Source organism: Lucilia sericata, unplaced genomic scaffold (genome assembly GCF_015586225.1).
Source record: "Lucilia sericata isolate MDLA Ls3-8-SP2 unplaced genomic scaffold, ASM1558622v1 Contig000207F_arrow, whole genome shotgun sequence".
Lineage (NCBI taxonomy): Eukaryota > Metazoa > Arthropoda > Insecta > Diptera > Calliphoridae > Lucilia > Lucilia sericata.
The window spans coordinates 112065-134776 of NW_023994235.1; the positions used below are offsets into that span (position 1 = coordinate 112065).

Genomic DNA, 22712 nt, shown 5'->3' on the forward strand with positions numbered 1-22712 from the left:
TCAATTATAAACCAAAAGATTATGAAATGAGAATGCTATCAAATGACAAAAACTTATAGTGAAAATTTTATGATATAGTTAGTAATATAATATGTAATGGTTAAAGGACATTGCTTTAAGCTATTGTTACTTTAATATATATTTCAATTAAATTAAAATATTTTAATAAAATTTGATAACATTAAGTAGCAGTAAACTGCTTTTAAAAGTCTTAATAAGTAATTGTTTGCATTACAATTGCTATTATTGCTTACTTCTGCTATAACTAAAACCAGTTAACTGCTGAAGTTTGAGCAAATAAAAAAGTATAAAATATTCGCTTGTCTTCTGTAAATTTATCAGTTTTTCTAACTCCCTTTAAAGTAAAACAACCAATTTAACTTTAACAAAAATGTTCAAATTTGTAAGTTAAATTTAACCTACAAATATTTTTAGTTTTTTTTTTAATTTTGTTCCTGTAACCATTTTCACAGATCGCTGTCTTTGCTTTGGCTGCTGTTGCCTCCGCTGCTCCTGGTTTTGTATCAGAAAGCCATCACTCCTTTGTACAACCTGCTATTTTAACTAAAACTGCTGTTGTTGATACCAGTGCTTCCTCAGCCATTACCCATCAAAGTTTCACCAATTTGGAGAAAAAAGTACCAGTTGTCCATAGCTATGCGGCTGCTCCTGTTGTAAAAACTGTTTCTTACGAAACTGCTCCCGCAGTAAAATCGGTTTCTTACTCTGCTCCCGTAGTTAAAACCGTTGCTCCCGTTGTTCACACTTATGAATCGGCTCCTGTAGTAAAATCAGTTTCTTACTCTGCTCCTGTAGTTAAAACTGTTGCTCCAGTTGTTCACACTTATGAGTCGGCTCCTGTAGTTAAATCTGTTTCATACAGTGCTCCTGTTGTTAAGACTGTTGCTGCCGCTCCTGTAGTACACTCCTATGAATCTGCTCCCATATTAAAATCAGTTTCCTATGCTGCTGCTCCTGTAGTTAAAACCGTTGCTGTTCACTCTGCTCCCTTAGTTAAGACTGTTGTTTCCGCTCCTGTTGCCTACTCTAGCTTCCATCATTAAATTTGTTATTTTTATATTGTTTTTAAATAAAATGTGTTATTGAATATAAAAAAAAAAAAACTAATTTGAATTTTATTTTAGTTTTAAAGGCATTTTTAATTTTTTCTAAGTAAGAAGTTGTAGAATTAATTTAGGTTGCGATTACTCCTAGAAGTTATTCTCCTTGTTCCCAAATTCCAAAGTATTTCTAAAGGGTTTCCAAAACCCTGTTAACACATACGTTTCACTCTAAGTAGTTCGATAGAAGTTCGGATAAATACCTTGAAACTGTTTTAAAAATGAAAAATTCTTGAACAATTTCCCAAAATTAGTTTTTAAGCTCTTTTTGGGATTAATTCAATCTTTTACTATCTTAAATCAATCTTATATTTATCTCAAATCAAGTAAGCATTTTACGTTAAGCCAAACCGAAAATTCTTAAAATAAACCAATTGTAAGATCACTTTGATACAAAAAGGGCTTAAATTAACGGATCCGTACTTGATTTAAGTAAAGCCGTACTCACTATAGTTCAGAAACCGCTCAGCATTGATTAGAGTGCAGATTACTAAATTTTTGTCCGGTCAGACTGTCTGTCTGTCGGTCTGTCTGCCTGCCTCTCTCTGTCTGTCTTTGTATATGTCTGTCTATCTGTCTGTCTTTCATTCTGTCTCTCTGTCTGTCTGTAAATCTGTTTCTCTGTCTGTATCTCTGTCTGTCTCTGTCTCTCTCTCTCTCTCTCTCTCTCTCTATCTGTCTGTCTGCCTGCCTGTCTGTCTGTCTGTCTGTCTGTCTGTCTGTCTGTCTGTCTGTCTGTCTGTCTATCTGTCTATCTGTCTGTCTGTCTGTATGTCTGTCTGTCTGTCTGTCTGTCTGTCTGTCTGTCTGTCTGTCTGTCTGTCTGTCTGTCTGTCCCTCTGCCTGTCTGTGTATATGTCTGTCTGTGTATATGTCTGTCTGTGTATATGTCTGTCTATCTGTCTGTCTGTATATATGTCTGTCTGTCTGTATCTCTGTCTGTCTCTCTCTCTATCTGTCTGTCTACATATCGGTCTGTCTGTCGTAAAAAATTAAGAGAAATTCAATAAAATATATTTCTTGTCAAAACACGTAAAAGAGGTTTTACAAATTATTGAAATAAATCAATTTATTACAATTTAAAGATTTCATAGGATTAAATACTTTGATAAACATATTCTAGGAAATGTGAAAAATTCTTTTTTTTTATCATATTAATCCCCTTAGAATCCGCAATTGAAAAAACCTCTTTCCAAATTTAATACCTCGTAAGACAACAAAATCCCCAGCAGCAGTAGCAACATCAATTCAATAAATTTTTTCTAAAAATAGATGCATGTCAGTAAACGCAAATCATGTACATATAACAATGTTTACTTTTTTAAAACCTCAAAAGACTCAATCAAAATAATGACAAAGCCATAATGAACGTTATAAACCACCAAAGAAATTACAAACCACACATAAAGAACCGGTTAAAGGTTTAAAATTATAGGTAAAATTGAAACACTATTTACAAAATCAATCGAGGAGTAATAACAAAATAATAGCAAATAAATAAGTACATATTATGTTTTATGAAAGAATTTATGTTTGCATATGTACATGTAGTTCTTTTCCAACATTTTGAGTATAAATTAACTTTGATTTTATGTTATTGGCATCAGTTCATTTTCATTCTTTTGAAATTCAACATCCTTTTAAAACCACAAAAAAACATCAACATGTTCAAGTTCATTACTGTTTTCGCTTTAGTAGCTGCCGTTTCTGCTGCTCCTGGCTTTTTGACTGAAACTCATCATACCCTTGTACAACCTGCTGTTGTAACTAAAACTGCTGTCATCGATAACAGTGCTTCATCAGCTATTACTCATCAAAGTTTCACCAATTTGGAAAAGAAAGTACCAGTTGTCCACACCTATGCTGCCCCAGTTGTTAAGACTGTAGCTGCTGCTCCCGTAGTCCATACCTATGAAACTGCTCCTGTTGTCAAGACTGTAGCTGCTGCACCTGTTGTACACACCTATGCCGCTGCTCCTGTTGTCAAGACTGTCCACACCTATGCCGCTGCTCCTGTTGTTAAGACCGTAGCTGCCGCCCCTGTAGTCCATACTTATGCTGCTGCTCCTGTAGTTCACTCTGTACCCTTGGTACATTCTGCCCCAGTTGCTTATCATTCTTATCATTAAATTTTTAACACATCCATAATCCATGTCAATTACGTTTAAATTAAATAAAATTTGTTTAAAAATTATTTAAAATTTAACAGAAGTTATTTTATAAATTGGATAAATTTTAGGAAACCAAAGGTTTGTAGAACAAATTTTGTATGAAAAATTGTCTTAAACCCTTTGATATATTTGTATGAATAAGGCCCCTAAACTATAGACTAGAACTATAGATCAGAATATAGACTAAACAATATACAACACTATAGATAACATTGTAGACTAAACTATAGACAAAAGACTAATTATAGAAAAGACTATATGATAGATTATGTGCTATATAGACTAGGACTATAGACTAGACTATAGACAAGACTATAGACTAGACTAAAGACTAGACTATAGACTAGACTATAGACTAGACTATAGACTAGACTATAGACTAGAGCTATAGACTAGACAATAGACTAGACTATAGACCAGACTATAGACTAGACTATAGATAGACTATAGACTAGATATAGACTAGACTATAGACTAGACATAGACTAGACTATAGACTAGACTATAGACTAGACTATAGACTAGACTATAGACTAGACTATAGACTAGACTATAGACTAGACTATAGACTAGACTATAGACTAGACTATAGACTAGACTATAGACTAGACTATAGACTAGACTATAGACTAGACTATAGACTAGACTATAGACTAGACTATAGACTAGACTATAGACTAGACTATAGACTAGACTATAGACTAGACTATAGACTAGACTATAGACTAGACTATAGACTAGACTATAGACTAGACTATAGACTAGACTATAGACTAGACTATAGACTAGACTATAGACTAGACTAGACTAGACTATAGACTAGACTATAGACTAGACTATAGACTAGACTATAGACTAGACTATAGACTAGACTATAGACTAGACTATAGACTAGACTATAGACTAGACTATAGACTAGACTATAGACTAGACTATAGACTAGACTATAGACTAGACTATAGACTAGACTATAGACTAGACTATAGACTAGACTATAGACTAGACTATAGACTAGACTATAGACTAGACTATAGACTAGACTATAGACTAGACTATAGATAGACTATAGACTAGACTATAGACTAGACTATAGACTAGACTATAGACTAGACTATAGACTAGACTATAGACTAGACTATAGACTAGACTATAGACTAGACTATAGACTAGACTATAGACTAGACTATAGACTAGACTATAGACTAGACTATAGACTAGACTATAGACTAGACTATAGACTAGACTATAGACTAGACTATAGACTAGACTATAGACTAGACTATAGACTAGACTATAGACTAGACTATAGACTAGACTATAGACTAGACTATAGACTAGACTATAGACTAGACTATAGACTAGACTATAGACTAGACTATAGACTAGACTATAGACTAGACTATAGACTAGACTATAGACTAGACTATAGACTAGACTAAGACTAGACTATAGACTAGACTATAGACTAGACTATAGACTAGACTATAGACTAGACTATAGACTAGACTATAGACTAGACTATAGACTAGGACTATAGACTAGACTATAGACTAGACTATAGACTAGACTATAGACTAGACTATAGACTAGACTATAGACTAGACTATAGACTAGACTATAGACTAGACTATAGACTAGACTATAGACCTAGACTATAGACTAGAACTATAGACTAGACTATAGACTAGACTATGGACTAGACTATAGACTAGACTATAGACTAGACTATAGACTAGACTATAGACTAGACTATAGACTAGACTATAGACTAGACTATAGACTAGACTATAAAATTTTTACGATGGAATCAAAGTAATTCGATGGAATACGAAAATCTTTTGAACTTGTAGTTTTGAGTGATTTTTGTCAGGTTCTTTGTCTACTTAATTGGTTAACGTTTTTCATTGATTTAAATTTTTAGAAATATTTATCTTTTCCCAAATGTTTTTTAGAAATATGTTAGTAGTACACATTGATCTAGTGTAAGAGAAATGTTGAAGTACTAGTTCTTAGAAGAACTTGCAAATCACAATCCTATTCCAAAGAATGAGATATTTGACTAGTTCTAAGATCACAATTAAAAAATCTTAAGTGGTGCAATTTGCATTCATTCTGGAGCTATTAATTTTATATTAATTAATAAATTTAAAAAAAAAAAATTTTTGATATATAAAAATTAAGAAAACTTTTTCTTTAGAAACTTTTTTTTATTAAAACATAAAATTCAATTGCTAAACACTTTAAACATTCAATTAATGATGGTAAACATGAGCAACGGGTGCGGCATGAACAACGGGGGTAACGAGAGCAGCATTGGAGTGAATTTGAACATGAGATTGATGGGCTACAGCATGACTGACAACAGGAGTGTGAACAGTCTTTACAACTGGAACAACGGGAGCAGCATGAACGGTGTGAACAACAGGAGTTTCAACAGTCTTGACAACTGGAGCAGCATGTACGGTATGAACGACAGGAGTTTCAACAGTCTTGACAACTGGCACAACTGGTTCTACAGCATGAACGGTGGTCTTGACAACGGGAGCAACAACGGGAGAAACAACAGCTTTGTTGTGGACGCGAGTGAAACTTTGATGGGACACAGCCGAGGGAGCAGAATGAACAACAGAGCCTACCTTAGCCAACACGGGTTCTTGAACAATAGTGTGATGTTCGGCCAATAAACCGGGAGCAGCCAAAGCAACAGAGATGCAGGCAAAGAAGGCAATCTATAGAATTTAGAAATTGTTTGATTTAAAATATTTTACAAAATTTAATTAACAAGTAAAACTTACAAATTTGAACATTTTGCAAAGGTATTAAATGAAATGTTTATTTCGAAAACTCAAAAGAAACTGATAATTTAAACAAATCTTGACAAACAATTTATAGTCCCAATAAATTATAAGGAAAGTAACAACAAACACCTACACTAAACTTGAACTTTATTAAGACAACAACATAACAGATTTCTGTCAAGTTTTTTTTTTTTCAACGTAATCCTATTAACTGTGATACACCCAGAATTTAAAACCAGAATATACAGATCAAATGTTTTGAGTAGTTTTCAATTTTTCATTCTTGTTTAAGCATAACAACTCAGCACAATTGATTATAGACAATTGACGTAGTTTGTATAGAAAAGCAAAAATTAGTAATGAAAAAAGAACAACACTTCAAAAATCTGTGTACAACCTTCGTCTGCTATAACATTTAACAATTTAGGTTTATGGCCAAAACAAATAATTTTGTTGTTTTTTTTATTCCCGTCATTAATATTTTACTACGAAAGTGAGTACGAGCGATCAGCAGTGAATTGTCTACAAGATTAATGCTCACGCTCATACATACGTAATGAAGGCCAAACAAACCGGCCAAAACACTTAAGCAGAGTGTTTTTTAAAATTTTAAGGGATTTGTTAAAAAATGCCACAATTCCAGCTGATTTAGGGTTTTATTTTCAGATTAACTATATAAACTAAGGAGCATTTTGAAAACAACATTAGTTTCTTGCAAACGTTTAAACACAAAACTCAACTCAAATCCTTAAACATGTACAAATCTGTAAGTGTTTTTATTTCACAGGAAATTTTCTAAAGCATACATTTTAAATATTATTTCTTTTCCTTTTCAGATTGCTTGCATTGCTCTCTTCTACTTGGCTACCGTCAGCGCTGGTATTCTTGAAACCCATCATGTTGTCCAGGAACCTGTCCTAGCCAAAGTGGGATCTGTAGTCCACTCAGCTCCCTCTGCTGTGTCTCATCAAAGTTTTACTCGTTACCACAACAAAGCTGTTGTTACTCCTGTTGTCTCACCCGTAGTCAAGACCACTGTTCATTCTGCTCCTGTTGTATCTGTAGTCAAATCTGCTCCCGTTGTCCACACTTATGAGGCTGCTCCTGTTGTTCACTCTGTTCCTGTAGTACACTCTGCTCCAGTTGTTCATGCTGCTCCCGTAGTTCATGCTGTTCACTCTTATCATCATTAGGAGTAACATGCTAAAGACAAGAATTGGTTGTGATATGATTTGTTCATTGTTAGTTAATCTTATGCAATAAACGAAATAATTAAAAAATTAATAAACAATTTGAATTATTTTAAAAAATTCGACAGGGTTGGATCAGATATAACTCTAAACACTTGAGTCAATGTGAACACCGAGATTTAAGGAAAAGCATACCGGCTCATAATTTTCAAAATGAAGAACTTTACCACATAATTTCTTTCTATTTTGTTAAAATGAACTCAATGATGTAGAAATTATAAGGTCAGATACGGATTCAGCGCAGCTCAAGCATTTCGAAAAGTATCCTTTGGTCTCTTGGTTAAAAATTTATTGACCTGTGTAAGGTCCCCTTTAGAAAAGCGCAGCGAAATCTTTTCGAAAAGTATACTTTGGTCCCGGGGCTAAAAACTTATTGACCGACGTTATTAATCCTTGCCTCACATACGGTCCCTCAAGAAAAGCTCAGGTCAATCCTTTCGAAAACTATACTTAGTTTCCTAGTTTAAAAATTTGCTGTAATTTATCGTACCTCCATATAAAGTCGCGTTTAGAAAAATACTTAAACACCCCATTCTGGTTTAATAAGCGTCATCAGAAAATTCACTCACTATTGACGGTGAATTCTACAAAAACAACATTTATAGGAACCCCATCTCTCTAGCAAATGTTTTGAGGATTGATCTGACTATAAACTGATCTATATTCCAGACTATAGACTGATCTATAGTCAAGACTATGGACTGATCTATAGTCAAGACTATAGACTGATCTATAGTCAAGACTATAGACTGATCTATAGTCAAGACTATAGAATGATCTATGGTCAAGACTATAGATTGATTTATAGTCAAGACTATAGACTGATCTATAGTCAAGACTATAGACTGATCTATATTCAAGACTATAGACTGATCTATATTCAAGACTATAGACTGATCTATATTCAAGACTATAAACTGATCTATATTCAAGACTATCAATAGACTGATCTATAGTCAAGACTATAGACTGATCTATAGTCAAGACTATAGACTGATCTAAAGTCAAGACTATAGACTGATCTATAGTCAAGACTATAGACTGATCTATAGTCAAGACTATAGACTGATCTATAGTCAAGACTATAGACTGATCTATAGTCAAGACTATAGACTGATCTATAGTCAAGACTATAGACTGATCTATAGTCAAGACTATAGACTGATCTATAGTCAAGACTATAGACTGATCTATAGTCAAGACTATAGACTGATCTATAGTCAAGACTATAGACTGATCTATAGTCAAGACTATAGACTGATCTATAGTCAAGACTATAGACTGATCTATAGTCAAGACTATAGACTGATTTATAGTCAAGACTATAGACTGATCTATAGTCAAGAGTATAGACTGATCTATAGTCAAGGCTATAGACTGATCTATAGTCAAGACTATAGACTGATATATAGTCAAGACTATAGAACTAGATGATCTATAGTCAAGACTATAGACTGATCTATAGTCAAGACTATAGACTGATCTATAGTCAAGACTATAGACTGATCTATAGTCAAGACTATAGACTGATCTAAAGTCAAAACTATAAAGTTATATATATGTCATAGAATCGATCTGTAATTGATCATTTCCTCCATAAAACCCACCTTACAAAAAAAATATTTTAATTTCTAAAAAAATACAGATAGTCCGGCCTGAAATATATTTTCTATTTAAATACAAGCGTAACTAATCGATAACATTATTCTTAATAACATCACATTTCATATCAAATATTTATGCGATCGAGCTAAAATAAAACCAAGAACAAGAAGAATGTGAAATCAGTTTCATTCTAAGAGATCTTATTAAGGTATTTGTATTCGATTGCATCTAAATCGAAACGATATTTCTAACGATAACCGATACGGAATTGACATATTTTAAACAAACTCAGGCTCACCATATCAGCATCAGGGTAACATGTTCGGTTCACATCATAATAATAATAAATATTTACTAACATTTATTAAAATTAATATTTTGACAATAAGTTTGTTATAAGCTCTAGTATTAAAATGTTTACATTTTCGACAATTACTTCAAATGAGACTTAAACTGAATCGGCCATATATATTGGAACAAGTTACCCTTCCCGAAAATATCCGTGTACTGGATCCATGATTTCTTTGCATAGACGTTCAATCAGTAAATAAACACCATATAATTAAATATGTAACATTTTTTTTATTCCAGTCCATTTTACTAAACAACTAACAAATCATATCACAAAAGGTTTTCTGCAATACAGGAACTTAATGATGGAAACTATAAGTAGCGGGAATAACAGTTTTGTGCACAACAGGGGCAGCATGGACCACAGGTACAGAGTGTACTACAGGAGCAGCAGCATAAGTGTGAACAACTGGAGCCGACTTGACCACAGATACAACAGGGGCAGCATGAACAGTAGTCTTTACGACAGGAGTGACAACTGGGGTAACGACGGCTTTGTTGTGGTAACGGGTAATACTTTGATGCGACACCGCCGAGGGAGCAGAATGAACAACAGAGCCTACCTTAGCTAAGACAGGTTCCTGGACAACATGATGAGTTTCAATGAGTCCAGCGCTGACAGTAGCCAAGCAGAAGAGGGCAATGCAAGCAATCTGATTTGCAGAAATATGGAATTAGGATAAAACCTATAGAGTATTAAAGATATTGATTTACTTACAGATTTGTACATGTTTAATTGGGTTAGGTTGGTTTGTTTTATGTTTAAAAGTTCACAAGAAACTGTTGATTTATTCGTAAAGATCATTTGTTTTTATACTTTTATGTTTCAAAGATAAACTTTTATGTTTAAGTGTGACCATGTTTACAATAGTAAAATTGTATACATTTTAAAAGGCATTTGTTTACTACGAAGCTGGTTTATTGACCTCCACAAAGTAAAACAAAAAATGAAACTATGTATGTTTTAAAAAATGTTTTATTTTTATTGCATCGATAAAGACTATGGACTGATCTATATTCCAAACTATAGACTGATCTATAGTGAAGACTATTGACAGATCTATAGTGAAGACTACTGACTGATCTATAGTCAAGACTATAGACCGATCTAGAGTCAAGACTATTGACTGATCTATAGTCAAGGCTATTGACTGATGCACTATAGATTGATCTATAGTCAAGACTATAGACTTACTTGTCGTCGAGAATTGGAAGAGATCTATAATGAAAACTCTAAAGCCAAACTATAGACTGATCTATAGTCAAGGCTATAAACTAATCTACTATAGATTGATCTATAGTCAAGACTATAGACTTACTTGTAGTCAAGACTAGTGATCTATTGATCTAAAGCCAAACTATAGACTGATCTATAGTCAAGGCTATAATCTATCTATAGATTGATCTAAAGCCAAACTATAGACTGATCTATAGTCAAGGCTATAAACTAATCTACTATAGATTGATCTATAGTCAAGACTATAGACTTACTTGTAGTCAACACTAGTGATCTATTGATCTAAAGCCAAACTATAGACTGATCTATAGTCAAGGCTATAAACTAATCTACTATAGATTGATCTATAGTCAAGACTATAGACTTACTTGTAGTCAAGACTAGTGATCTATAATCAAGACTATAAACAGATCTATAGTCAAGACTATAGAATGATCTATAATCAAGACTATAGACTATATAGTCAAGACTATAAACTGATCTATAGTAAATACTATAGACTGATATATAGTCACGACTATAGAATGCGCTACAGTCAATACTATAAACTGATCTATAGTCACGACTATAGAAAGGTTTACAGTCAAGACTACAGACTAATCTACAGTCAAGACTACAGACCAATCTATAGTCAAGACAATAGATAGATCTATAGTGAAAACATAGTAAAAGAAAGAAATCTGTTGTCAAGACTTTAGACTGATCTATAGCTAAGAATATAAACTGATTTATAGTTAAGGGGCTGATCTACAGTCCAGACTATAGACTGATCTATCGATCAGACTATAGGCTGGTATATAGAGCAGACTATAAACTGATCTATAGACCAGACTATAGACTGATCGATCTATAAGCAATACTATAGACTGATCTAACATCAAAACTATAGACTGATCTATAATCAGGACTATAAACTGATCTATATTCATAATTATACTCTGATCCATAATACATACTATAGACTGATCTATAGCGAAGACTACAGACTGATTTAAAGTGAAGACTATGGACTGATCTATAGTGAAGACTATGGACTGATCTACAGTCAAAACTATAGACTGATCTATAGTCCTGACTATAGACTGATCTACAGTAAAAAGTTTAGACTGATCTATAGTCAAGACTATAGACCGATCTATAGTCAAGAATATAGACTGATCTGCAGTCAAGACTATAGACTGATCTATAGTCAAGACTGACCTATAATCCAAACTATATACTGATTTATAATCCACATTATAAACTGATCTATATTGCAGACTATAGGCTGATCTATTGTCCAGGTTATAAACTGATCTGTAGTCCACAGTATATTTTGATCTATAGTCCGGAATATGGACTGATCTATAGACTATAGAATGATCTTTAGTAATGCTGTTCCATAGACACTGAAAAAAGCGAATTTGTCAAATCAACCAAATAATAATTACTTCAATAAAAGGTTTATTACCATTTTGCATCAGCTTCACCCAAAACATTATCATGCAGTTTCTAATCATTATGAAAAACTACTCGTTTATACATAAATAAATGCGTTTTGTGATTGAACATTAAATTGAATTGAGGTGGGCATGCTTGTTAACACAAATTAATCACCTAAAATACAAACGAAGGTCAATAAACCTGTCTCAAACTGAACTATATGCGTGCAGAGTAATTAAAGGGATTTTTATGACTGTAATAGATCTGAAAGACACTGACACATTAAAGAGTTAAACATTAAAAAAGTATAAAAACAAATGAATTTGTAAAAAATATCAACAGTTATCTGTAAACTCTTAAACAGAAATCAACCAAACCTAAACTTAATAAACATGTACAAATCTGTAAGTGATTTTTATGAAAATACTTTATACGAAAAATCATTAATGTTTTTAATTTTTCCTATTAGATTGCTTGCATTGCTATCTTCTGCTTGGCTACTGTCAGCGCTGGACTCATTGAAACCCATCATGTTGTCCAGGAACCTGTCTTAGCTAAGGTTGGATCTGTTGTCCATTCTGCTCCATCGGCTGTGTCACATCAAAGTATTACCCGTTATCACAACAAGGCTGTTGTTACCCCAGTTGTTACACCTGTCGTAAAGACTACCGTTCATGCTGCCCCTGTTGTGTCTGTGGTTAAGACTGCCCCTGTTGTTCATACCGCTCCTGTTGTACATGAATATGTCAAGTCGGCTCCCGTTGTTCACACCTATGCTGCTGCACCCGTTGTACACTCTGTCCATGCCGCCCCTGTTGTACACAAAACTGTACTTCCCGCATCTTATAGTTTCCATCATTAAGTTGTTGAGTACTTAAAGATAGTTGGCAAAATGATTTGATCGTTGTTTAGTTAATATAATTATAATAAAAAAATTATTTAAAAAATTTCAATAATCTGGTGCTATTTTTATTCAGAACTTCTTTAAAATTAATATGGAAAGGAAAATAAGCTTATTTTGTGATCATCCATCTTTTTTTCAAAATTCGATTTTTTGGTCGAGAAAAGAACTAAAAACCCTATAACTTCGTCAAAACGCATTTAAATTGAACAAGTAAGAGTGTTATATTCGGCTGTGCCTAATCTCATATAGCCACCATCAAACCGTATGCCGTAAAAGCAATGCTCCCCTATAAACATCAGGGTGATATTTGAAATATGCAACTATGGACCGAGCTCTTTTGAACTAACAAAATATTAATTTTTAAAACCCAAATATTTTAGTTCAATTTTTATACCGTGAGCGTATGAGTAATTTTTCTGAATTACCGACACATTCCGCATGAAATTCGCAGCGAATTTCTTAACCGTATTTCATAACTAATATTTCTAAGCCAGTAATGATCGTTTAAGTAATTTTCTGAAGGGGACCTTATATGGAGGGTATGGTCAATTATGGACCGATCCACATACGATTTGGTAGAGAGATTTGGCTCGCGAGGAACTTATATAATTGTATCACATTTTATCGCTATACTCGTATTTTTTAACCAGTAATGAGCGTTAAAGTAATTTTCTGAAGGATACCTTGTATGGGCTGTAGAGCAAATTATGGACCGATCCTCCCTAAATTTGGTAGAGGGATTTTGGCTCGCTTTAAACTTATGTGTGTCAAATTTCGTCACTACATTAATATTTTAAAGCCAGCAATGAGCATTATAGTCATTTGTAGAGGAGGACCTTATATCGGGAAGGGTCATTTATGTGCCGATCCAAAAAAGAAAAAAAATAGTACAGAGGTTTTGGCTTACAAGAAACTTACGTGTGTCGTATTTCATCGCTTTACTCGTATTTTTAAGACAGTAATGAGCGTTAAAGCCATTTCCTGAAGGAGACCCAATAGAGGGAGAAGGGTCAGTTATGGACCTATCCACATAAAAGTTAGTAAAGAGAATTTGGCTCGCGAGGAACTTAATTGTGTAAAATTTTATTGCTATATTCGTATTTTTTAAGCAGTAATGAGCGTTAAAGTCATTTTCAGAAGGGGACCTTATATGGGTGGTTTTTATGGGCCGCTCTTAACAAAAAATTGATAGAGCGATTTTGGTTCGTAAGAAACTTACTTATACCGAATTTCATCGCTATACCCGCATTTTTGCGCTAGTAATGAGTGTTAAACCCATTTTCAGAAGGGGACCTTGAATGGGGGTAGGGTCATTTATGGGCCGATCCTAAAAAAAATTGATGGATAGGTTTTGGTTCGTAAGAAACTTACTTGTACCGAATTTCATCGCTATACTCGCATTTTTGAGCCAGTAATGAGTGTTAAAGTCATTTTCTAAAGGGGACCCTATATGGGGGGGGGGAGGTTGGAAGGGTCATTTATGGGCCGATCCTAAAAAAAATGGTTAATGATTTGGTTCGTACTTATACCGAATTTCATCGCTATACTCGCATTATTGGGCCAGTAATGAGTGTTAAAGTCATTTTCCAAAGGGGACCTTATATGGGGGTAGGGTCATTTATGGGCCGATCCTAAAAAAATTGGTAGAGAGATTTTGGTTCTTAAGAACATACTCATACCGATTTCATCGCTATACTCGCATTTTTGGGCGAGTAATGTGTGTTAAAGTAATTTTCTAAAGGGGACCTTATATGGGGGGTAGGGTCATTTATGGGCCGATCCTAAAAAATGGTTAAATGGTTTTTGTTCGTAAGAAATTTACTTATACCGAATTTCATCGCAATACTCGAATTTTTAGGCCAGTAATTAGTGTTAGCTTTTTTTCTAAAGAGGACCTTATATGGGGGGTAGGGTCATTTATGGGCCGATCCTAAAAAAAATTAGTAGAGAGGTTTTGATTCGTAAGAAACTTACTTTTACCGAATTTCATCGCTATACTCGCATTTTTGGGCCAGTAATGAGTGTTAAAGTCATTTTCTATCCTCAAAAAAAAATTGGTAAAAAGATTCTGACTCATATGAAACTTAGTTATGTCGAATTTCATCGCTATATTCGTACTTCTAAAGCAGTTATTCCCGTTAAATCTGTTTTTTGGAGGTCCATTTGTATGGGGGCTATCCGAAAAAGTGGACCGATATTGCCCATTTTCAATACCAAACAAACCTTAGCAATATAAAATATTTACGCAAAATTTCAACTGTCTAGCACCTCTCGTGTGGTCCCTATCGTGATTTCAACAGACAGACGGACAGACGGACGGACATGGCTACATCGTCTTAGAATTTAATAAGGACCCGGAATATATATACATACTTTTATGGGTCTATGACCAATATTTCGATACCCCCATCTTTTTGATGGTGGGTATAAAAATAAGCTTATTTTCTTTCAAAATTCGATTTTTTGGTGGAAAAAGTTGAAAAATCTAAAAAACCTATAATTTCCTTAAAACGCATTTAATTTGAAAAATATGCTTATTTTGTGAACACCCATTCTTTCTTTCAAAATTCGATTTTTTGTCGAAAAACCTAAATCGTTTACAATTTGACTAAATCGCATTTAAGTTGAAAAATAAGGTTATTTTGTAATCACCCATACTTTCTTTCAAAATTCCATTTTTTTTTTGGGTCGAAAAAGTTGAATTAACTAAAAACTCTTATAATTTCTATTCTAGAACTGAACTAGAACTGAACTAAACTGAACTAGAACTGAACTAGAAACTGAACTAGAACTGAAACTAGAACTGAACTAGAACTGAACTGGAACTGAACTAGAACTGAACTAGAACTGAACTAGAACTGAACTAGAACTGAACTAGAACTGAACTAGAACTGAACTAGAACTGAACTAGAACTGAACTAGAACTGAACTAGAACTGAACTAGAACTGAACTAGAACTGAAACTAGAACGGAACTAGAACTGAACTAGAACTGAACCTAGAACTGAAACTAGAACTGAAACTAGAACTGAACTAGAAAACTGAACTAGAACGGAAATAGAACCGAACCTAGAACTGAACTAGAACTGAACTAGAACTGAACTAGAAACCTGAACTAGAAACTGAACTAGAACTGAACGAAACTGAACTAGAACTGAACTTAGAACTGAACTAAGAACTGAACTAGAAACTGAACTAGAACTTGAACGATAACTGAAACTAGAAAACTGAACTAGAACTTGAACTAGAACTGAACTAGAACGGAACTATGAGGGCAACTGACTAGAACTGAACTAGAACCTGAACTAGAACTGGAAACTAGAACTGAACTAGAACTGAACTAAAATGACTAGAACTGAACATAGAATGAACTAGAACGAACTAGAACTGAACTAGAAACTGAACTAGAACTGAACTAGAACTGAACTAGAGAGCTGAACTACGAAGCGGAACTAGAACGTAACGAGAAATGAAACTAAGAACTGAACTAGAACTGAACTAGAACTGAACTAGAACTGAACTAGAACTGAACTAGAACTGAACTAGAACTGAACTAGAACTGAACTAGAACTGAACTAGAACTGAACTAGAACTGAACTAGAACTGAACTAGAACTGAACTAGAACTGAACTAGAACTGAACTACAACACTAGAACTGAACTAGAACTAGAACTGAACTAGAACTGAACTAGAACTGAACTAGAACTGAACTAGAACTGAACTAGAACTGAACTAGAACTGAACTAGAACTGAACTAGAACTGAACTAGAACTGAACTAGAACTGAACTAGAACTGAACTAGAACTGAACTAGAACTGAACTAGAACTGAACTAGAACTGAACTAGAACTGAACTAGAACTGAACTAGAACTGAACTAGAACTGAACTAACTGAACTAGAACTGAACTAGAACTGAACTAGAACTGAACTAGAACTGAACTAGAACTGAACTAGAACTGAACTAGAACTGAACTAGAACTGAAACTAGAACTGAACTAGAAGCTGAACCTAGAATGAACTAGAACTGACCTGAGAACTGAACTAGAACTGAACTAGAACTGAACTAGAACTGAACTAGAACTGAACTAAACTGAACTAGAACTGAACTAGAACTGACTGAACTGACTAGAACTGAACTAGAACTGAACTAGAACTGAACTAGAACTTGAAACTAAACTGAACTAGAACTGAAACTAGGACTGAACTAGAACTGAACTAGAACTGAACTAGAACTGAACATGAATAGAACTTAAACTTAACTCTTCAAACAGTACCACCCTAATCAAACATGGCCAACACAACTTCATCCTTCCGGCTAGCAAACCGAACAAAAACAACCCAACACATTTAATTAAATTATCCTTAATTTCATAATAAATTGCACAAAAAATCATTAGCCGTAATGGAACAATACTTTAAGGCAATTAAATAAAATACCCCTTTAAAAAACAGCAAAAGCACAGATAAATGACCAATAAAAAAACTTCACAAAGGTTTTAAGTATTATGCAAAAAATAAAGCAGTAGCCAACATAATGATTTGAGATTTATTTATTTATTTTCATTACAAATTGTAAATATATTTTTAATAATTTTTTTGCGAATTAAACACCCGCTGTGCAATGGTTAATTAGACAATTATTATTAGTTGTTGAATAATAGTTGAATAAAAAATAATAATCATAAAATAACAATTTAAAAATAAATAACCTTTATAGGCAATTGATTGATTATGGGCTTTAGTAAATGAACCTTTTTTATTTTCTTAAAATTTATTCAGGTTCAAGTTCAATGTTGTTAGCAAATTTAAGCTTTTTTTAAAATTTATTATAAACTATTATTGATAACAAATGGTTATTTAATTAGAAAAGCATTATTCGTATTATTTGATAATATTTTAAGGTCAGAATTTTAACAAATTATTAACAATTAATAAATTGTAAATTGCAAGGATTTTCAAAAAATTTTTTGAAAAAAACGCAAATTTGTATAAAAATGGCAAACATTTTTCAATGCAATATTATTCACTTTTAGGGTGTTTTCAAGTAAATAACATACTTTTATTCAAAGTTCCTCCAAAAAAAATTAAAATGTTCAAATTTGTAAGTTTTAGTTTAATTTTTCTTTAAATTTTTTATTAAATTAGATTTTTCTATAAAATTTCTTTAAGGTTTCCTTCTTTGCTTTGATTGCCGTTGCTGTGGCTGCTCCTGGTTTTGTGGCTGAAACTCATGTTGTTCAACCTGTAGTAACTAAAGTGGCTCACACTGTACCCTCCGCCGTTTCCCATCAGAGTTTCTCTCAAGTTCATAGCAAAACTCATGTAGTTACTCCTGTAGTGAAAACTGTTGCCGCTCCTGTTGTACATACTTATGCTGCCGCTGCCCCCGTCATCAAAACTGTAGCCACTCCAGTAGTCCACACTTATCATGCTACCCCTGTTGTGAAAACTGTACACTCTTATCATGCCGCTCCCGTAGTAAAAACTGTTGCTACTCCAATTGTTCATCACACCTATGCTGAAGCTGCTCCTGTAGTCAAAACTGTTGAACCTGTTATCCCAGTAGTTAAAACTGTAGCCACTCCAGTAGTCCATACCTATGCTGCCGCTGCTCCCGTAGTCAAGACTGTTGAAACTGCTGTTCCTGTAGTCAAAACTGTTTCCCATCCCATTGTCAATCATGCTGTTTCCCATCAAAGTCATGCCATAACTCATCACCAAAAAACTGTTGTTACTCCAGTAGTTAAATCTGTAGTTCATGCTACTCCCGTCGTTAAAACTCTTTATGTTCATTAAGTATTTCAATGAGTGAATGATCGAGTTTAGATTTTTGTTAAAATATTTGTTGTTGATTAATTTTCGATAATAAATAAAAACACGTTTTATAAAAAATCACAAACTTTTGTTATTTTCCCAATTGGAACGTCATATAAGGTTCTATTCCGATTTTAGGTTTATTATACAAAAAAATAATTTTTAATTGGATCATTATTTAAGGCTCATAGACGATTTTAGATTATTCATACGAAAATCCATTTTTGATGAATAATATCAATAATCGCAGATTTTAACTATTTTTTCTAAATTGGAGCGTTTTTAAAACTGAAATAGAACTGAACTGGAACTGAACTGGAACTAACTGGAACTGAACTGGAACTGAACTAGAATCTCAAATTAGAACTAACTAGAAACTAAACTAGAACTGAACTAGAACTGAACTAGAACTGAACTAGAACTGAACTAGAACTGAACTAGAACTGAAACTAGAACTGAACTAGACTGAACTAGAACTGAACTAGAACTGAATTAGAACTGAACTAGAACTGAACTAGAACTGAACTAGAACTGAACTAGAACTGGAACTAGAACTGAACTAGAACTGAACTAGAACTAAACTAGAACTGAACTAGAACTGAACTAGAACCTGAACTAGAACTGAACTAGAACTGAACTAGAACTGAACTAAAGCTGAACTAGAACTGAACTAGAACGAACTAGAACTAGAACTAAACTAGAACTGAACTAACGAACTAAACTGAACTAGAACTGAACTAGAACTGAACTAGAACTGAACTAGAACTGAACTAGAACTAGAACTGAACTAGAACTGAACTAGAACTGAACTAGAACTGAACTAGAACTGAACTAGAACTGAACTAGAACTGAACTAGAACTGAACTAGAACTGAACTAGAACTGAACTAGAACTGAACTAGAACTGAACTAGAACTGAACTAGAACTGAACTAGAACTGAACTAGAACTGAACTAGAACTGAACTAGAACTGAACTAGAACTGAACTAGAACTGAACTAGAACTTAACTAGAACTGAACTAGAACTGAACTAGAACTGAACTAGAACTGAACTAGAACTGAACTGAACTAGAACTGAACTAGAACTGAACTAGAACTGAACTAGAACTGAACTAGAACTGAACTAGAACTGAACTAAAACTGAACTAGAACTGAACTAGAACTGAACTAGAACTGAACTAGAACTGAACTAGAACTGAACTAGAACTGAACTAGAACTGAACTAGAACTGAACTAGAACTGAACTAGAACTGAACTAGAACTGAACTAGAACTGAACTAGAACTGAACTAGAACTGAACTAGAACTGAACTAGAACTGAACTAGAACTGAACTAGAACTGAACTAGAACTGAACTAGAACTGAACTAGAACTGAACTAGAACTGAACTAGAACTGAACTAGAACTGAACTAGAACTGAACTAGAACTGAACTAGAACTGAACTAGAACTGAACTAGAACTGAACTAGAACTGAACTAGAACTGAACTAGAACTGAACTAGAACTGAACTAGAACTGAACTAGAACTGAACTAGAACTGAACTAGAACTGAACTAGAACTGAACTAGAACTGAACTAGAACTGAACTAGAACTGAACTAGAACTGAACTAGAACTGAACTAGAACTGAACTAGAACTGAACTAGAACTGAACTAGAACTGAACTAGAACTGAACTAGAACTGAACTAGAACTGAACTAGAACTGAACTAGAACTGAACTAGAACTGAACTAGAACTGAACTAGAACTGAACTAGAACTGAACTAGAACTGAACTAGAACTGAACTAGAACCGAACTAAAACTAAACAAGAACTGAACTTTTATAAAAAATGTAAGTGTCGCAGACTTTTACGATTTTCTTAATTGGAAGCTTATTTAAGGATATAGAGTCGATTTTCATATGAAAATCCATTTTGAATGAAATTATGTTCGCAGGTTTTGACAGTTTTCGTTCAAGAGCATCGAAATATATATTTTTATTTTATATAACATGACTTTGACTAACTAATTACATATAATTATAATAAAATGTTAAAACTTAAATGTTGCTACTAATTATAAGACTTAAGTCTAGGACTAGTAAGAAATGCTTCATAACTTTTGTTAAGAACCGATGTTTTATGTTGAGGTAACATTTTGTACACTATAGGTCGAGCAGCATAAGTTAAATGAGCTGGAGTATGTGAGTGACTAGTGAACACTGGAGTAGTATCCTTATAACTAATATAGGGTGAAGAAGTATCAAATTCAGATGATTTAATATGGTCAAACTCTTCATTTTCGGCTGAATTATCAGTAGAAGAAAATACTATATTATCCAGATGTGAACTTTCCTTGTGAAGTGTAGGTAATGTTTCCTTGTTTAGAACAAAATCCTGTGGCTTAACAAGCAACTGGTGATCTTTGGTGTGTATATGTGTAATTGATTGATGTGATATAGCCGTAGGAGAGTGAACATTTGTAACAGCTGACGTAATTGGCACCTCAGGATACAGCAGACCCGCATGGCAAGCAACTACAGCAATTAGTAAAAACAGTAGTTTTAACTGAAAACATTTTAATTTAAAAACATTTTGTTTATTTTTATTACAAACTTTAACTACTACTAACCATTTCGTCTTTGACAAAATCTTCTTTATGACAACTTATAACAGCAACTAATTACATTTCGCAATTCATGTTTATTATTTATATAAAAATGTTTAATTCATTTATAAGTTATTGAAGTTCCTTGAAGTATTCTCACAAATTGGCATGATCATTTAGTTTAAAAAACATTTATAATTTAATTAAATATTTTTTAATGTTTAATTTAAAACTTTAGCAACAAAAAAATGTGTGAAGTTTTTTTTAGAGGTTGTTAAAATTTCTTTAGTTGTTTTTTATTTGTTTGTTAAACAATTAATTGCTCAAGTATTTGTTATTACTTTTTAACGTTTTGGCACAAAAAAAAATCACTTGGTTGGCGTTGGTTTCAATTGCACTAATATTGAAATGTGTGTCTATAATTTGAAACCAACGTTAGTAAATAGTAGTTCCAGCCAGAATAAAACGCTGCTGCCATTGCTGCTGCTACCGCTGGAGCTAGAGAGCTGCTGCCAATGGTCTATTTGCTATTATTTTGTTTTGGTTTATGTTATAATCGCTCGCTCTTTTGTTCGGTTGCTGGATGCCTAGTTGGTTGGTTTTTTTATGGTTTATTGTTGACTCAATATGCTGAGTAATAAGTTGGTTATTAGCACTGATTTCTTTGATTTGTTTTGCCATTATACATATACATATCAGTTTGTTTTGTACCCTATAATAGTTCATATGGCTATAGGCAGCAAGCCAAAACTTGGCAAAGCTTATACCATCAGCATTACATCGGACGCCAAAATGGAATCAATCAGAATAACAAACAATGGTCGCTTCTACAGATATTTAACCTTCCATATTTATTTCCATAATTGAATCAAGCCGGAGCAGCTATCTGCAACTTTCAAATGAATCTTTGATGGCAACATTCTTCCGTCACTTCCAAAGATATAGTTCCGTTGGAACCTTCATGAAGTCTCCTTATACAAAGTCGAAGTTTTAAACGTGTATTTTGGATTTCTTCTTCGTACTTAAAGTCCTTTATACCTCTGAGACTGATTCCAAAGACTTCGTAACCTGCAACTAGTTCAGTTGGAATCTCCATGAAGACCTTTATACAAAGTCGCAGTTTTCTACATGTTGTTCGGAACCCTCTTCTTCTTCGTCCTCTATACAAAGTCGCTATTTCCCACTCTTTTTCGCAATGAACGGAATCATACTCCAACAGAGATTTATTGATCCTTAAAACCTCTGAGACTGATTCCAAAGACTTCGTAATCTGCAACTAGTTCGGTTGGAATCTCCATGAAGACCTTTATACAAAGTCGCAGTTTTCTACATGTTGTTTGGAACTCTCTTTTTCTTCGTCCTTTATACAAAGTCTCAGTTTTCCACTCTTCTTCGCAATGAACGGAATCATACTCGAACAGAGATTTATTGATCCTTAAAACCTTAGAGACTGATT

At 33.6% G+C, this 22712-nt stretch overlaps 6 protein-coding genes across 6 annotated transcripts; 3 read left to right on the plus strand and 3 right to left on the minus strand.

The window, feature by feature from the left end:
* Positions 1-337: 337 nt before the first annotated feature.
* LOC119602104 (calphotin-like) lies at positions 338-7370 on the plus strand. Its single transcript, XM_037953435.1, has 5 exons — positions 338-403; positions 474-1062; positions 2817-3211; positions 6776-6856; positions 6927-7370. The coding sequence occupies exons 1-5, from the start codon at positions 392-394 to the stop codon at positions 7281-7283; spliced, it is 1434 nt and encodes a 477-aa protein (XP_037809363.1). The 5' UTR covers positions 338-391; the 3' UTR covers positions 7284-7370.
* Positions 2728-3300, plus strand: LOC119602069 (pupal cuticle protein G1A). Its single transcript, XM_037953396.1, has one exon. The coding sequence runs from the start codon at positions 2786-2788 to the stop codon at positions 3248-3250; it is 465 nt and encodes a 154-aa protein (XP_037809324.1). The 5' UTR covers positions 2728-2785; the 3' UTR covers positions 3251-3300.
* LOC119602068 (larval/pupal cuticle protein H1C-like) lies at positions 5479-6190 on the minus strand. Its single transcript, XM_037953395.1, has 2 exons — positions 6088-6190; positions 5479-6021 (listed from the first exon to the last, which is right to left on the minus strand). Exons 1-2 carry the CDS (start codon positions 6097-6099, stop codon positions 5545-5547), a joined length of 489 nt encoding a protein of 162 aa, XP_037809323.1. The 5' UTR covers positions 6100-6190; the 3' UTR covers positions 5479-5544.
* Positions 7371-9507: 2137 nt separating the features above from the next.
* LOC119602070 lies at positions 9508-10065 on the minus strand. The gene is made up of 2 exons (XM_037953397.1): positions 10015-10065; positions 9508-9949 (listed from the first exon to the last, which is right to left on the minus strand). The coding sequence occupies exons 1-2, from the start codon at positions 10024-10026 to the stop codon at positions 9596-9598; spliced, it is 366 nt and encodes a 121-aa protein (XP_037809325.1). The 5' UTR covers positions 10027-10065; the 3' UTR covers positions 9508-9595.
* Positions 10066-12097: 2032 nt separating this feature from the next.
* On the plus strand, positions 12098-18727 carry LOC119602042 (cuticle protein LPCP-23-like). The gene is made up of 4 exons (XM_037953369.1): positions 12098-12359; positions 12425-12816; positions 17878-17959; positions 18028-18727. The coding sequence occupies exons 1-4, from the start codon at positions 12348-12350 to the stop codon at positions 18652-18654; spliced, it is 1113 nt and encodes a 370-aa protein (XP_037809297.1). The 5' UTR covers positions 12098-12347; the 3' UTR covers positions 18655-18727.
* Positions 18728-20681: 1954 nt separating this feature from the next.
* On the minus strand, positions 20682-21517 carry LOC119602089. Its single transcript, XM_037953417.1, has 2 exons — positions 21281-21517; positions 20682-21216 (listed from the first exon to the last, which is right to left on the minus strand). The coding sequence occupies exons 1-2, from the start codon at positions 21281-21283 to the stop codon at positions 20722-20724; spliced, it is 498 nt and encodes a 165-aa protein (XP_037809345.1). The 5' UTR covers positions 21284-21517; the 3' UTR covers positions 20682-20721.
* Positions 21518-22712: the final 1195 nt, after the last annotated feature.

What these genes read in the sequence shown, in the direction of transcription:
- LOC119602042 (XM_037953369.1), top strand. An exon ending in TCTTATAGTTTCCATCATTA is followed by an intron (nt 12,817 to 17,877) that starts AGTTGTTGAGTA and finishes TTCAATGCAATA; the next exon opens with TTATTCACTTTTAGGGTGTT. An exon ending in AAATTAAAATGTTCAAATTT is followed by an intron (nt 17,960 to 18,027) that starts GTAAGTTTTAGT and finishes AATTTCTTTAAG; the next exon opens with GTTTCCTTCTTTGCTTTGAT.
- LOC119602069 (XM_037953396.1), top strand. Translation starts at nt 2,786, where the DNA reads ATGTTCAAGTTCATTACTGTTTTCGCTTTAGTAGCTGCCGTTTCTGCT.
- LOC119602104 (XM_037953435.1), top strand. An exon ending in TAGTTCACTCTGTACCCTTG is followed by an intron (nt 3,212 to 6,775) that starts GTACATTCTGCC and finishes ATATAAACTAAG; the next exon opens with GAGCATTTTGAAAACAACAT. An exon ending in CCTTAAACATGTACAAATCT is followed by an intron (nt 6,857 to 6,926) that starts GTAAGTGTTTTT and finishes TTTCCTTTTCAG; the next exon opens with ATTGCTTGCATTGCTCTCTT.